We start from the raw sequence: 15,378 nt of genomic DNA on the forward strand, positions 1-15,378 counted from the left end.
GTACGTAGCCACAGCAGTCTATCTAAGAACTAGGATTAGTTAGAACGGTGGATCACACTTAAAAGGCCACACGATCCATTACAGACTAACAGTCTTCCCCCACCACCACCCCCACAGATCTGGAGCATGCCAACAGTTTCCCCCCCCCCCCAGAGATTTTGGCCTTCAATTTTGGGAGGCAGACATACATTTTTTGTGCATTTATCAGTTCTGTTTTGGTGTGTAATGTCTATTTGTAGGTCGGCCTGTGTTCTCCATCTCATCTGCTCTGCTGTTGTCTCTCAGTGGCTGGAGATGAGTCCCAGAGGAGAGATACGGGGGTGAGGGGGTGGGGTAGGGGTCAGGGTTAGGGGGTGGGGAACATGGGGGCGAGGGAATGTTCAGTTCCTCTCTCATGAGGGCTCAGTCATCTCCCCAGTGCCGAGTCACACCACTCACGGCCGAGTCAGCTTCTATGTATCTCACTCTCCTGCTTATGGAAGACAGGTTCAACCACTGTGTGAGTAGTATAGGGTTGTAACGGCGATGGATGTATGCAATCATTTTGCTGACGTTACAGTATATCACAGACACCCTGTAATTAATGCCACTCTGCTCGCTGTAAAGAGGAAGTTATGTCTACGTTTCCTGGGTGTCAGGATGTGCATCTGAGCGCATCTGGGTACCAGAACCCCCCCCCCCCCCCCCCCGCACGCAAACAAGGGCAGTGATCTGGACAGCAGCTATAATCAAAGGCTGATTGACTTCATGCGGAAACAATGTGATTCTCAAAAGAGTATAGCTATTAGAGCTTCTCTGTGTTTAGAATGCCATTCCCTCTGGGAAACAGCCCCTGCTCTCAACAGGCCATCACTAAGACCTCTGTTTCCATGCTGTCAACTAATAAGCATACGTTCTCTCTCTCTCTCTCTCTCTCTCTCTCTCTCTCTCTCTCTCTCTCTCTCTCTCTCTCTCTCTCTCTCTCTCTCTCTCTCTCTCTCTCTCTCTCTCTCTCTCTCTCTCTCTCTCTCTCTCTCTCTCTCTCTCTCTCTCTCTCTCTCTCTCTCTCTCTCTCTCTCTCTCTCTCTCTCTCTCTCTCTCTCTCTCTCTCTCTCTCTCTCTTCTCTCTCTCTCTCTCTCTCTCTCTCTCTCTCTCTCTCTCTCTCTCTCTCTCTCTCTCTCTCTCTCTCTCTCTCTCTCTCACTCTCTCTCTCTCTCTCTCAATTCAAATTCAAATTCAATTTTAAGGGCTTTATTGGCATGGGAAACATATGTTAACATTTCCAAAGCAAGTGAAGTAAATAATAAACAAAAGTGAAATCATCAATACAAATTAACAGTAAACAACAATAGAATAAAGACATTTCAAATGTTAAGGAACATTAATTAACATTAATCTTGCTGCTGTGATGGCACACTGTGGTATTTCACCCAATAGATATGGGAGTTTATCAAATTCTTTGTGGGTCTGTGTAATCTGAGGGAAATATGTGTCTCTAATATGGTCATAGGTTAGGAAGTGCAGCTCAATTTCCACCTCATTTTGTGGGCAGTGTGCACATAGCCTGTCTTCTCTTGAGAGCCAGGTCTGCCTACGGTGGCCTTTCTCAATAGCAAGAATATGCTCAGAGTCTGTACATATTCAAAGCTTTCCTTAAGTTTGGGTCAGTCACAGTGGTCAGATATTCTGCCACTGTGTGCTCTCTGTTTAGGGCCAAATAGAATTCTAGTTCTCTATTTTTTGTTAATCCTTTCCAATGTGTCAAGTAATTATCTTCTTGTTTTCTCAGCCTGTTTAGGGAACTCATCTCTCTGTAGGTGATGGCTTTGTTATGAAAGGTAAGGTTTTGAATAGCTCTTTTCTGGATTTTGACAATTTGCGTGTATCGACCTAATTTTGCTCTGCATGCATTATTTGACTACCAGAATCCAGTGGGTTCTGGTAGTCTTAATTGTTGATTCTACGATTGTTATTTGATCATGTATATGTTTTTGTTCTTTGTTATAGGGCCAAAAAGATTGGAGAAGTGGTTTACCCATACATTTCTGTTTTGGATAGATAACTCTTTGTGTTGTTGTTTTCCCAGAAGTGGTTAGAGTCATGGATTCTGCAGTTACATTGAGCTGATTTCTGTTCCTTCTTTTCCCGTAGTGTATTTCTGCATTGTTTTAGGGATTCACCATAGTGTAGGCGAAGACTCAGGTTTTCTGGGTCTCTATGTTTTTGGTTGGATAGGTTTCTCAATTTCTTTCTTAGGTGTTTGCATTCTTCATCAAACCATTTGTCATTGTTCATTTCCTTGAATATTTTGTTAAATATTGTTAAATATGTTAAATATTTTTAGATTTGATAGGGAAGCTGAGAGGTCAAATATAATGTTTAGGTTTTCTACTGACAAGTTTACACATTCACTACTACAGTGAAATGTTTTGTCCAGGACGTTGTCTAAAAGGGATTGAATTTGATGTTGCCTAATTGTGTTTGGGTAGGTTTCCACACTACTTTCCTTCCATCTGTAGCATTTCTTGATATTATTCAGACCCTTTGGCTTTGATGCCTCATGATTTGAGTACTGAACTGTTCAAGTAGACTGTGATTTTGCTGTGATCTGATAGGGTTGTCAGTGGGCTGACTGTGAACTCCCTGAGAGACTCTGGGTTGAGGTCAGTGATAAAGTAGTCTTCAGTACTACCGCCAAAAGATTAGCTATAGGTGTACCTACCATAGGAGTCCCCTCAAAGCCTACCATTGACTATGTACCTACTCAGTGTACCACAGAGCTGCAGGAGTTGTTGTTATGTTGTTGTAGTTGTGCCTAGGGGGGCATATAGGGGGGCATATAGGGGAGGGAATGCTGGGCAGGTAAGTGTTTGTCCCCCTGTGTGCTGAGGGTTTCAGGTTCTTGTCCAGTTCTGGCATTTAGGTTGCCATAGGCTAGTACATGTCCCTGGGCCTGGAAATGATTGATTTCCCCCTCCAGGATGGAGAAGCTGTCTTCATTAAAGTATGGGGATTCTAGTGGAGGGATATAGGTAGCACACAGGACATTTTTCTCTGTTAAGATAATTTCCTTTGGAATCTTTGGCCAAATGTAAAATGTTCCTGTTTTGATTAATTTAATAGAGTGAGTTAGGTCTGCTCAATAGCAAATTAGCATACCCCCTAAGTCTCCTCCCTGTTCACACCTGGTAGTTTGGTGGATGGGACTACCAGCTCTCTGTAACCTAGAGGGCAACCAGTGGGTCCATCTCCTCTATACCAGGTTTCTTGTAGGATGACAACGTCTGTATTTCTGATTTCTTTGGTGAAGTCCAGGTGCCTGCTCTTTAGGCCAAAGGCAGGTGACCTCAGGCCTTGGATATTCCAGGATTAGATAGTGAAGGTTTTGTGTTCCATAAAGAGTCCAATGTTGTTAGTCGTGTGGTTTGGCGAGCAGAGCCTGCTGTGTGAGCAGAGTCTGCTGAGCATCTGGTACATGCCATTGCCTTTGGCTGGTGTAAGAGTGGGGGTTGGGCCTGTTTGCCTGCTCACGGCCTGGGCGTATATGTGTGACTTTCATGTTGAGGGCCTCTTTGCAGGAATGGGGTGCATGGGGTGGGCAGGAGGGGCATAGGTCAGATCTGAGTGAGCCTAAATGGGGTGTGGGCATGGTTGACTTGGTTGGGGTGGGGGTGTGGATGTGGCTAGTGGTGCTGTGGTGTGGATGTAGGTCCTCTCTGTGTAGGTCCGGGGGGGCGAGGTGGGCGAGTGTCTCTCTGGACTGGGCGGGGTGTCTGTTGATCTGTTGCTCCTGTGTGAGGTGTTGGAGCTGCAGTTGAGGGCGATGTCCTTTAGGGTCCGGGTGAAGGTGGGCACTGCTGCCTTGTACAGGTGGACCTGGTCGTAAAGGCTGTTCAAGTCCAGGGTGGAGTGGTGGGCCAGGTAGACTTTTGGTTTTGAGGCACAGTCACGGGAAATACTTGTATTTACCTTGTGTATGGTAGCAGGGTGGCAGTATTTTTGTGGTAGCAGAGTGGAGATAACCACTTGTGTGTTGGGGAAAGTAGATTAAGCTTTTTCAATCACTCCCTTGAGTGCCGTGGCCACCCTTTCCTGCTGTGTTCTCAGCTCGTTTGTGCCTGTGTGTATTGTTATGTGGCTGGGTGACCTTAGTTGGTCCTCAGACAGAAGGTTTAGGACGCGCTGGGTGTTTGGACACCAGAGTTTAGACACTGTGTTTGGGAAAAAGTACATTTCCTGTTTGAGTCCATAAGAAGTACAATCTGTGGCTTGTGTATGTCCTCAGTGGGTGTGTGGTGGTCGTCAGGAGGGCTATCAGGGTAGCTGATGGGGGGGGGGGGGTGTTCAGAGGGGGTGGGATCCCCTGGGCTTGGGGGTCTTCATTTGTCTGTCCTGCTGTGATGTCGAGGCTATGGTCAGGGTCTGGGGTAGACTGTTCTGTTGTGGTGTCGAGACTTGGTCAGTGTGAGGTGGGCTGTTCTGCTGGCTTCTCTGCGGGGGTGGCCGGCTATCTAATGGGTTGTTCTCTGTCACACTTCATTGTTCTCACCTTCTACTCCAGCACTCTGATCCTCTCCTGTTGATGTTGTCTCACCACAGTCCAGAGTGTAGATATGTCTCTCTCCACCCTCAGCTCTGGTTGAGGGAGGTATTGTTGAGCTGGACTATGTTGTGTGCTGACTGGAGTGTGTTCACCTACAGTTCCAACTCCACCTGCCTTATCCTTCATTTCAATGAGGGAGTAGTAGTGGGTGGTTGACTTTCCGCTTGGTGTTGCTCGTCTGTGGGGTTGTATAATGAAGAGGTCGGGTCTGACACGCTCGGGGTGGGGGTACCTTTCTCAAGTGAGAGTTTATCCTGCTGAGCTTTCTCTTTGATTATGTGAAAGTCCAGCTGAAACAGTTTGGGGTTGACCTGTACAATTACTGTTCCAGACTTGTACAGGTTGACATTGAGTCCTCATTCTATAGTATCCTGGAGTTTCCACCCATCGCTTACCCCCCCCCCTTAACAGAGGGGTCTGCTCTATAGCAAATTATGTGTGGAATATTAAGTTGCTTATGTTCCCATTTTTCTAATAGTCTGCAAAAAGTGTCTCTTGATTTTCCATAAGGAGCTTATTTTTGTACTCTTTTCGTGCCTTCTCATTTTTTCATATCTAGAGGATACTGTATTGTAGTGATCTCTGAACAGAGGGAGGGGCTTCAAATGCCTCTGCATTTGGGTGGGGTAGGCTATGAAACTCTCCTGCCATTGTTGCACTCAATGGCTTTGACACCTCTCACTTCACACCTCAGTGCTAATTGAAGTTGCAGTCAGGTCTGTTTTGTCCTAGCAAGTTTGGTAGCCTTAACTTAGCATTAAGTCCTTATAAAGTAAATATATAATTGTATTGTATTTTTCTTCTTGGCTTTAAAAGTAGCTTCAGACTAAACATTACTCACTCAGTTCCAGGTTGGATGGTGTTTTCAGGTTTCTGTTGTTTGTTTCCCAGAGCATTTGCTGTACAGTAGCTTGGAAATAAGAATCTTTGGTAGTAGGAATCCTTCCATGTAATTTTGTCCAAAATCAGGTTGCAGGCTTGGAGTTTTGATTTGGAGTGAAGGTTATGTTGTGGAGGGTAGTATTCTGTATATGTCCTTCCTGAAAAATCCAAGTTTATCTAACTCTAAATCTACCTTTTTATAAAAACATGCTGAAAAATGCAGGAGCTCATCTGCTCTCACTCTCTCCCTCGCTCTCAGCACCCTCTCTCAGAACCCTCTCTCACCACTCTCTTTCACCACTCTCTATCTCACCACTCTCTATCTCACCACTCTCTCTCTCTCTCTCTCTGCTCACCCTTATCCCTTTCTTCCATGCCCCTGCTGTGTTGTAAAGGCCAGCTCTAACCAATCAACCAATCAATCAATCAATCAATCAAATGTATTTATAAAGCACTTTTTACGTCAGCAGATGTCACAAAGTGCTATACAGAAACCCAGCCTAAAACCCCAAACAGCAAGCAATGCAGATGTAGCAGCACAGCAGCTAGGAAAAACTCCCTAGAAAGGCAGGAACCTAGGAAGAAACCTAGAGAGGAAAAAGGCTCTGAGAGGTGGCCAGTCCTCTTCTGTCTGTGCCGGGTGGAGATTATAACAGAACATGGCCAAGATGTTCAAACGTTCATAGATGACCAGCAGGGTCAAATAATAATAATCACAGTGGTTGTAGAGGGTGCAACAGGAGTAAATGTCAGTTAGCTTTTCATAGCAACTATCTAACAACTATCTTCCTTATTTGGAAACCTGCTCCATTCCTTGCAGGTCACTCTAACCCAACTGGCCAATCCAGTGTCAAGCCACAGCTCTTTCAGCCAATCCTTCTGCTCGCCATGTCCTTTTAAGGACTGCCCACCTCAGGGGAAGTCTGGGGCTTGTTGAGGAACGATCTGCCTCCCTGCTTTCTATACTTAGTATCCTCTACTTTTACTCATTCTTTATCTTTCAAGAAAACTCTCTCTCTCTTTCTCTGGCTAGTTCTTTTTGTAGACACCCATTCACACTCCAGGTTCACATTTAGAGCAACAAATGTAGCCACTCAGAGAGCTGATAAACAACAACATTCTCACTTTGGGTTTTTTAACAACATTGGCATGACATTAATGAAATACCTCAAGTTGCAAATGAACGTCAGGACTGTCCTGAGCTTGCCAGGTAGCTGACAATGAAGAAACAGAGTGTTCTGTGTATAAACTCAGTTCCATATGTGCCTCTTTAGCATACGTGTTTCCCAGCTTTCCAGAAAACCACACACAGCCTCTACAAGAAAGTGATTGCTAATACACCATTAGAGAGTTAATGAGTTACACCTCATAAACACAAGGCCTCTGTTGTGAGTACAGCTCTGAGTCACAGCACAGATATGTGACAAAGCCTGGCAGGCAGCACAAACACGACCCTGAATGTAACACAACCACAACCACAACCATAGAGCAGTACGGTCCCACAAACACGACCCTGAATGCAACACAACCACAACCATAGAGCAGTACAGTCCCACAAACACGACCCTGAATGCAACACAACCACAACCATAGAGCAGTACGGTCCCACAAGCACGACCCTGAATGTAACACAACCACAACCATAGAGCAGTACGGTCCCACAAACACGACCCTGAATGTAACACAACCACAACCATAGAGCAGTACGGTCCCACAAACACGACCCTGAATGTAACACAACCAAAGACGCAAGACAAAGAGCAATACGGCACACAGACACAACCCCGAACGCAAGAGGTCGCAAGATCAACACAAAGCTCTGAATTTGACAGGCACAAACCATAGCTTCAACAATACCACATACGTATATTAAACACGTTGTTTAAGTCTACTGTATAAGCACAGTTGGAGAAGTAATGAACATTCCAAAGCATCAAAATCCAATCTGAGATTAACTCTTGAGTACAAAAAAACAAACAGTATCCAGGCACCTCTGTAAACAGTTTATGTGTATTTGTGTATGTGTGTATTTGTGTATGTGTGTATTTGTGTATGTGTGTATTTGTGTATGTGTGTATTTGTGTATGTGTGTATTTGTGTATGTGTGTATTTGTGTATGTGTGTATGTGTGTATGTGTGTATTTGTGTATGTGTGTATTTGTGTATGTGTGTATTTGTGTATGTGTGTATTTGTGTATGTGTGTATTTGTGTATGTGTGTATTTGTGTATGTGTGTATTTGTGTATGTGTGTATTTGTGTATGTGCGTGAGTGAGAAATAGTGCCGGGGAAGAACGGTTTGTAACCAAACGGGTGGAGTGTGGCCTTCAGTTTGTTCCAGTTATCCACTGTTACCCTGACGATGATGACCTCAGAGAGGGTTAAAAAGGTTGAGGAGTGGGACACAATCATTTAATCTCTGTGGTATGACAATTATGCAGCTGGCATGGGTTTGAATGGCACTGGGTCAATCCATAAGCAATATATAGCAAATGAAAGGGGATTAGTAGCTTCCTCATCTCTACCACTCTGCAGGCTTAGCACACATACACACATGGTGTCACCTACAGCCAAGCAGGCTGTTGTTCTAAGCTCCTGCATGTTTGGGATTGTTAGCCCAGTGTGTGTGCGTGACACACATTTTAGTCAGGAATAGAGTTCCCTGAAGCCATGAGGGGGAGGGTTACCACATGGTGAGGTTGTGACCCCATACGCAGCCATTTACTAGCAGCATTTTAACACATAATAGTCACCTTTGACCTCTGACCCCTAAAAGATAATTGTTGTACCCTGTCTGCCATGTGGCTCCAGCAGAGCCGACACCTTTCACTTCCTGCTCCCTGGACACAAAAGGACAGAACATGACTTTGTATTGTTCTGTGATTTCAGCTGTTTACAAAACCAAATACTCTCTCTCTCTCTCTCTCCTTCTCTCTCATTGTGACTCAGTGTGCTTGTGGTAGGTCTCTCAGGGTGGAGGCTGTGACAGATCAGTCTGGAACAGTGAGGATTAACACAGCTGTCTGAACACGATGACCCTCTCACCCTAACCCTGCGGGGGTTCTGAGAGGCACCACAGCATCACTTCCTCGTCACTGTGACGACAGACCCACTTTGCCACATCATGATCTCATGATCAACAGCCTGTTTTTAGACTCACCAGAAGGAACTCAACTTGAACCAGAACTCAACCACATTTCAAGTAGTCCCCAATCAAGGACTGCGTTGTGAAGGTTAATGGTTTTGTTATGTAATGTTTTTAAGTTTAGATTGTGAGCGGGTTATGACAAGGCAAAATTGAGGTTGTGTAAACTGCTGATCTGTGCTTGACTCCTCTGCTTTTCACGATCTGTAATCCTCACATAATCTGGAGCAATCAGGAAGATGGAGCCAGGTGGAGATTCTCACAGAGGGTTTGCCAGCGAGGGCTCAGCGGTAGATGAAAAGAAGGTCGTTTCTAAAATGGATACGTGCAAGATAACTATTTCAAGTGTCATGTTTTGATTCCCTGTCTTATGAAACAGTGATTAAGATATCAAATGTTTGCAGGATAATTGCTGCTTGTGTGTTTGACGACGCCCACCCACAGATTATATCCCAACACATAGTCTAATGTTGTGCGACCGTGATCACAGTCAGTACCACAGTCCCACCTCACTGGACTCTTCGCTATGATCCTCTCCTCCAAAACCTCACCCGCCATGGGTTTGGACTTCCCCTTCAGAGGCGGCCGCTTGAAAAGAATGTCCTTGGTGTTTCTGTTCAAACACATACGGTGTCATTATCTTTTGTGGACTTTGTTGGCATGTGAAAATAGTCCATGTTGACAGTAATCGACAGCACGGGAGTTAAGACATTGAAGATGTGCCACGCGGAATGTCAGGGAAAATCTGAGAGAACAGCTCCACTAACTGACTATCTGAATGCCTCTCCCACACAGTGTTTTTAGCTCTTACTAGCAAGGATATGGCATAATCCACAGCAGATGCAAACAGTTCATGTGAAATGTCACGCCGTAGCATGTATTAATACTAGAAAGTTCATACTAGACACCAATACCACTCACAATGGACAGTAAACATGCGACACACACACACACACACACAGAGCAGATCGACAACTTCCAGATCAGTCCAGTGTGTCTTTATATGTGGTCACATGTGTCCCTTTAGACCCCTGGTGAGTCTGAACCCTAAACCAGGACTGAGCATACAGACTCTCTACAAAATTGCAGCCCAGGTACCTCAAACTGATATCATAGCTCCCAGCTAAGTGATTTATGACCTGCCTCATGGCATAGCTACATACCCAACATTTACAGCTTAATACATACCCTTATACACCGCCACAAGCCCTTGAGACCAAAAACAGACTCTCTCTCTCTCCCTTTTGGCTTTATTAGCATGGGAAACATTTGTTAACATTGCCAAAGGAAGTGAAGTAGATAATATACAAAAGTGAAATAAACAAAAATTAACAGTAACCATTACACTCATAGAAGTTCCAAAAGAATAAAGACATTTCAAATGTCATATTATGACTATATACAGTGTTGTAACAATGTACCAATGGTTAAAGTACAAAAGGGGAAATAAATAAGCATAAATAAGGGTTGTATTTACAATGTTGTTTGTTCTACACTGGTTGACCTTTTCTTGTGGCAACAGGTCACAAATCTTGCTGCTGTGATGGCACACTGTGGTATTTCACCCAGTAGATATGGGAGTTTATCAAAATCAGGTAACAAAATCTAATATGGTCATACATTGGGCAGGAGGTTAGGAAGTGCAGCTCAGTTTCCACCTCATTTTGAGGGCAGTGTGCACATAGCCTGTCTTCTCTTGAGAGCCAGGTCTGCCTACGGCAGCCTTTCTCAATAGCAAGGCTATGCTTACTGAGTCTGTACATAGTCAAAGCTTTCCTTAAGTTTGGGTCAGTCACAGTGGTCAGGTATTCTGCCACTGTATACTCTCTGTTTAGGGCCAAATATCATTCAAGTATAATCTGTTTTTTTGTTAATTATTTTCAATGAGTCAAGTAATTATCTTTTTGTTTTCTCATGATTTGGTTGGGTCTACTTGTGTTGCTGTCCTGGAGCTCTGTGGGGTGTGTTTGTGTTTGTGAACAGAGCCCCAGGACCAGCTTGCTTAGGGGACTCTTCTCCAGGTTCATCTCTCTGTAGGTGATAGCTTTGTTATGGAAGGTTTGTGAATCGCTTCCTTGTAGAATTGAACGGCTCTTTTCTGGATTTTGATAATTAGTGGGTATCAGCCTAATTCTGCTCTGCATGCATTATTTGGTGTTCTACACTGTACACAGATGATATCTTTGCAGAATTCTGCATGCAGTCTCAATTTTGTGTTTGTTCCATTTTGCGAATTCTTGGTTGGTGTGCGGAACCCAGACCTCACAACCATAAAGAGCAATGGGTTCTATAACTGATTCAAGTATTTTTAGCCAGATCCTAATTGGTATTTCGAATTTTATGTTCCTTTTGATGGCTTAGACTGCCCTTCCTGTCTTGTCTCTCAGATCGTTCACAGCTTTGTGGAAGTTACCTGTGGCGATGATGTTTAGGCCAAGGTATGTATAGTTTTTTGTGTGCTCGAGGGCAATGGTGTCTAGATGGAATTTGTATTTGTGGTCCTGGCGACTGGACCTTTTTTGGAACACCATTATTTTGGTCTTACTGAGATTTACTGTCAGGGCCCAGGTGTGGCAGAATCTGTGCATAAGATATAGGTGTTGCTGTAGGCCCTCCTTGGTTGATGACAGAAGCCCCAGATCATCAGCAAACAGTAGACATTTGACTTCATATTCTAGTAGGGTGAGGCCAGGAGCTGCAGACTTTTCTAGTGCCCTCGCCAATTGGTTGATATATATGTTGAAGAGGGTGGGACTTAAGCTGCCTCCCTGTCTCACCCCAAGGCCCTGTAGGAAGAAATGTGTGTGTTTTTTGCCTATTTTAACTGCACACTTGTTGTTTGTGTACACAGATTTTATAATGTTGTATGTTTTTCCCCCAACACCACTTTCCATCCAATTAGGCCCTCATGCCTAATTGAGTCGAAGGCTTTTTTGAAATCAACAAAGCATGAGAAGACTTTGCCTTTGTTTTGTTTGTTTGTCAATTAGGGTGTGCAGTGTGAAGACGTGGTCTGTCGTACGATAATTTGGTAAAAAGCCAATTTGACATTTGCTCAGTACATTGTTTTCACTGAGGAAATGTACGAGTCTGCTGTTAATGATAATGCAGAGGATTTTCCCAAGGTTACTGTTACTGAAATTTGTCTCCACTTTTGAAGATTGGGGTGATCAGTCCTTGGTTTCAAATATTGGGGAAGATGCCAGAGCTAAGAATGCTGATAAAGAGTTTTAGTATAGCCAATTGGAATTTGTTGTCTATATATTTGATAATTTCACTGAGGATACCATCAACACCACAGGCCTTTTTGGGTTGGAGGGTTTTTATTTTGTCCTGTAGCTCATTCAAGGTAATTGGATAATCCAGTGGGTTCTGGTAGTTTTTAATAGTTGATTCTAAGATTTGTATTTGATAAGATTTCTGACGTGCTGTTCCTGATGTTTCCGTAGTGTATTTCTGTATTATTTTAGTGATTCACCATAGTGGAGGCGTAGGCTCAGGTTTTCTGGGTCTCTATGTTTTTGGTTGGATAGGTTTCTCAATTTCTTTCTTAGGTTTTTGCATTCTTCATCAAACCATTTGTCATTGTTGTTAATTTTCTTAGGTTGTCTGCTTGACATTTATAGATTTAATAGGGAGAGGTCAAATATACTGTTTAGGTTTTCTACTGCTAAGTTTACACCTTCACTATTACAGTAAAACATTTTGTCCAGGAAATTGTCTAGAAGTGATTGAATTTTATTTTGCCTAATTGTTTTTGGTAGATTTCCACACTACTTTACTTCCATCTATAGCATTTCTTAATATTATTCAAATCCTTTGGCTTTGATGCCTCATGATTGAGCATAGTAGCCTGTTCAAGTAGAGTGTGATTTTGCTGGGATTTGATAGGGGTGTCAGTGGACTGACTGTGAACTCTGGGTTGAGGTCAGTGATAAAGTAGTCTACAGTACGACTGCCAAGAGAAGAGCTATAGGTGTACCTACCGCAGTAGTCCCCTCAAAGCCTACCGACAGAGCTGCAGGAGTTGTGACCATTTTTGTTGGTTATGTTGTCGCAGTTGTGTCTAGGAGGGCATATGAGGGAGGAAATGCTGTCACCTCCAGGTAGGTGTTTGTCCCCCTGTGTGCTGAGGGTGTCTTGTCCAGTTCTGTCATTTAGGTCGCCACAGACTAGTACATGTCCCTGGGCCTGGAAATTGTTGATCTCCCCTCTAGGATGGAGAAGATGTCATTGGTAAAGTATGGGGATTCTAGTGGAGGGATATAGGTAGCACACAGGAGGATTATTTTCTGTTGTGATCATTTCCTTATTAATTTCTATCCAGATGTAAAATGTTCCTATCTTGACTAATTTAATCGAGTGGGTTAGGTCTGCTCTATATCAAATTAGCATAGCCCCTAAGTCTCCTCCCTGTTTCACCTGGTAGTTTGGTGGATGGGACTACCAGCTCTCTTTAACCGAGAGGGCAAAAAGGGTGGTTGTCTCCTTTATACCATGTTTCTTGTAGGATGACAATGTCTGTATTTCCAATTTCTTAAAAAAGTTTGGGTTCCAGCTATTTATGCCAAAGGCAGATGACCTCAGACCTTGTATATTCCAGGACGAGATAGTAAAAGCTTTGTGTTCCATAGTGTCTAGTGTTGTTTTTGTATGATTTAGTCTCTCTCTCTCTATCCCCCCTCTCTCTCCCTCTTTCAACACTAGGCCAATGTTCCGATCCTAACAGCCAACCTGTGGCCTCTCCCCTAAGAGCTTCCTCTGATTCTTCCACCAGGTCTGGCAACACCAGTCACATCAGTCACATCAGCCATCAGAACCACGCACTGACTGACTGACTGACTGAATGACCCAACTCCCTCTTCCTCCAGTAAAGAACAGTCACAGTGCAGACAGACAGCAGGCATGTTTTCCCAGATCAGGTCTCCTGCGGTCACCTTAGCCTGCCAAGTCATTCAGCCACTTCCTCTCCACAGCCCAGCTCTGTTAATGCAGTTCTGAGATAGCGTCGACAGGATCGCTTTCAGTAACACTACTAATCAAGGTACCGTCCCACAGATCCATAGCTAAGAGGTCAAGGCAATGTGACGCATTAATAACAGGTGTAGGCCTATGTAATGGTTGAGATGCATGGATGCAACAGTACTGTACATCCTCTTAGGCCATCACTAAAACACATTTCTTCCCTCTGAATACAATACAGCCGTTGAAGCAGAACAAGACTGTAATCGTCGTTGGTCCGGTCTATTGAAAACATCAGTCAAAACAGACACCTGTTATGACATCAGTCAAAACAGACACCCAGACACCTTATTGGCTGCAGTGAAATGAGATCCATTGCATGATAGAGTTTTGTTTCACATGGGGAGATGTAGAGCCAAGACAGTAGGGTCATAGTTTCCATTCAGTCCCCATTGGATTCACGGCAATTTCACTAAACTACTCAATGGCAAACTCAATTAAAGTTACATTGGAGTCCTCAAATCAAATCCAGCAAATATAAAAACCGACTTTTACACCAGAGGCAGTAAAAGTCACACAGCAGGATCCCTTTTCAAAGGCAACAGACAGACACTGTAGAACCACCGCTTCAACATTGTGCAACAGCATGCCATTTAAAGACCAAAAAAACGTTAAAAGGTAACAGGAACGTGTGCAGGAGAACAAATGAGAGGCGGTGACCCTTGCCGTGAGGTCAGAGGTTAAAGATCAAGAGTGGCCGGTGCTTTAGTTTGTCAGCCAACACTTCTACAGGTCACCAGGGGACAGAGAAGGATCTAACCTCGGGTACGGCACAACGCAGTACACTGTCCCGCCGCACGCTTCACAGTGGCGGGAGATAACTGTTTTAGGCACCCTGTCCATGTCATTACTCACTCAAGGAAGTAGCTTTACGGAGATCCTGCTATTTGCAGAAACTCAATCCGGGACACAGTGCAAAATATAGCGAAACAATGTAAATGTGTCAACACGTCGTTCTGATCCCAGCTTTACTCAAGCAACAGGGCTCCGTTCACATCACGCCCAGAGAGCCTCACCCAGACCAGACCCAGACCAACCTTTCTGTAATTTACCTGTCAGTGTCTGTCTCCTCCTCTATACCCGCCGCTCTGGAAGCATAGAGGACAACGTCAACATTTAGTAAGTGTTACAGAGACATGCATCCAAAAGGGGGATTCAGAAACTCAACGCAACAATGCACATGCGATGTACAAAGCACAGAGCAATGAGCCCTACATAACATTCATGCATCACATGCGCCCAGTCTTAGGCCACATCACAAATACGTCAGTCTCAGACCCCATCGCGACTATAACGTCCCTCCTCACTAATGCACAAGACATATATCATGCCTGAACCACTAAATCAAATTAACCAAGATCAGAAGCTTCATACAATTCCATCTATAGACAGACCTGACTGAGCAACAGCAAGTAGCAACGCGCATGCCCCGCCCACCTGTGGAGCGGTCTTTTTCAGCCATCTACTTCCTGTGTTTGAGGGTTGCAAAATCCACTTCAATCTCTCTGGATTAACTGCTTTCATTTGACTCCTAAAACTTCCTTTATACTCTTGCCTGTTGTTTTCACCCGTTAATGTTACGACCGCGGAAATGTTTAATGACCTGTCAGACACACCCCGGTAATGGCTGAAATGGGCTCAATGGAATACGTTGTGTTACCTTTGTCTGGGATTTAACGCACCGTCTCGACAGTTACCTCACAAGAAAGAGAACTTCATTTTGATGTGTGTTGATTTTTGGTGGAAT

The 15,378-nt window shown here is 44.1% G+C and overlaps 1 protein-coding gene across 10 annotated transcripts in view; it reads right to left on the reverse strand.

The window, feature by feature from the left end:
• LOC109898014 (palladin) overlaps positions 1-15,378 on the reverse strand; it is a 118,953-nt gene that overhangs the window by 29,535 nt on the left and 74,040 nt on the right. For 6 of the 10 annotated variants that reach the window (XM_031833450.1, XM_031833452.1, XM_020492741.2 and 3 more), the window contains one exon: positions 14,684-14,719. The exons of the other annotated variants lie outside the window; for them this stretch is intronic. In XM_031833450.1, coding sequence (XP_031689310.1) covers positions 14,684-14,719 — 36 coding nt within the window. The remainder of the gene's footprint in view (positions 1-14,683; positions 14,720-15,378) is intronic. 10 annotated transcript variants of the gene reach the window in all.

This window comes from Oncorhynchus kisutch, linkage group LG10 (genome assembly GCF_002021735.2).
Source record: "Oncorhynchus kisutch isolate 150728-3 linkage group LG10, Okis_V2, whole genome shotgun sequence".
NCBI lineage: Eukaryota > Metazoa > Chordata > Actinopteri > Salmoniformes > Salmonidae > Oncorhynchus > Oncorhynchus kisutch.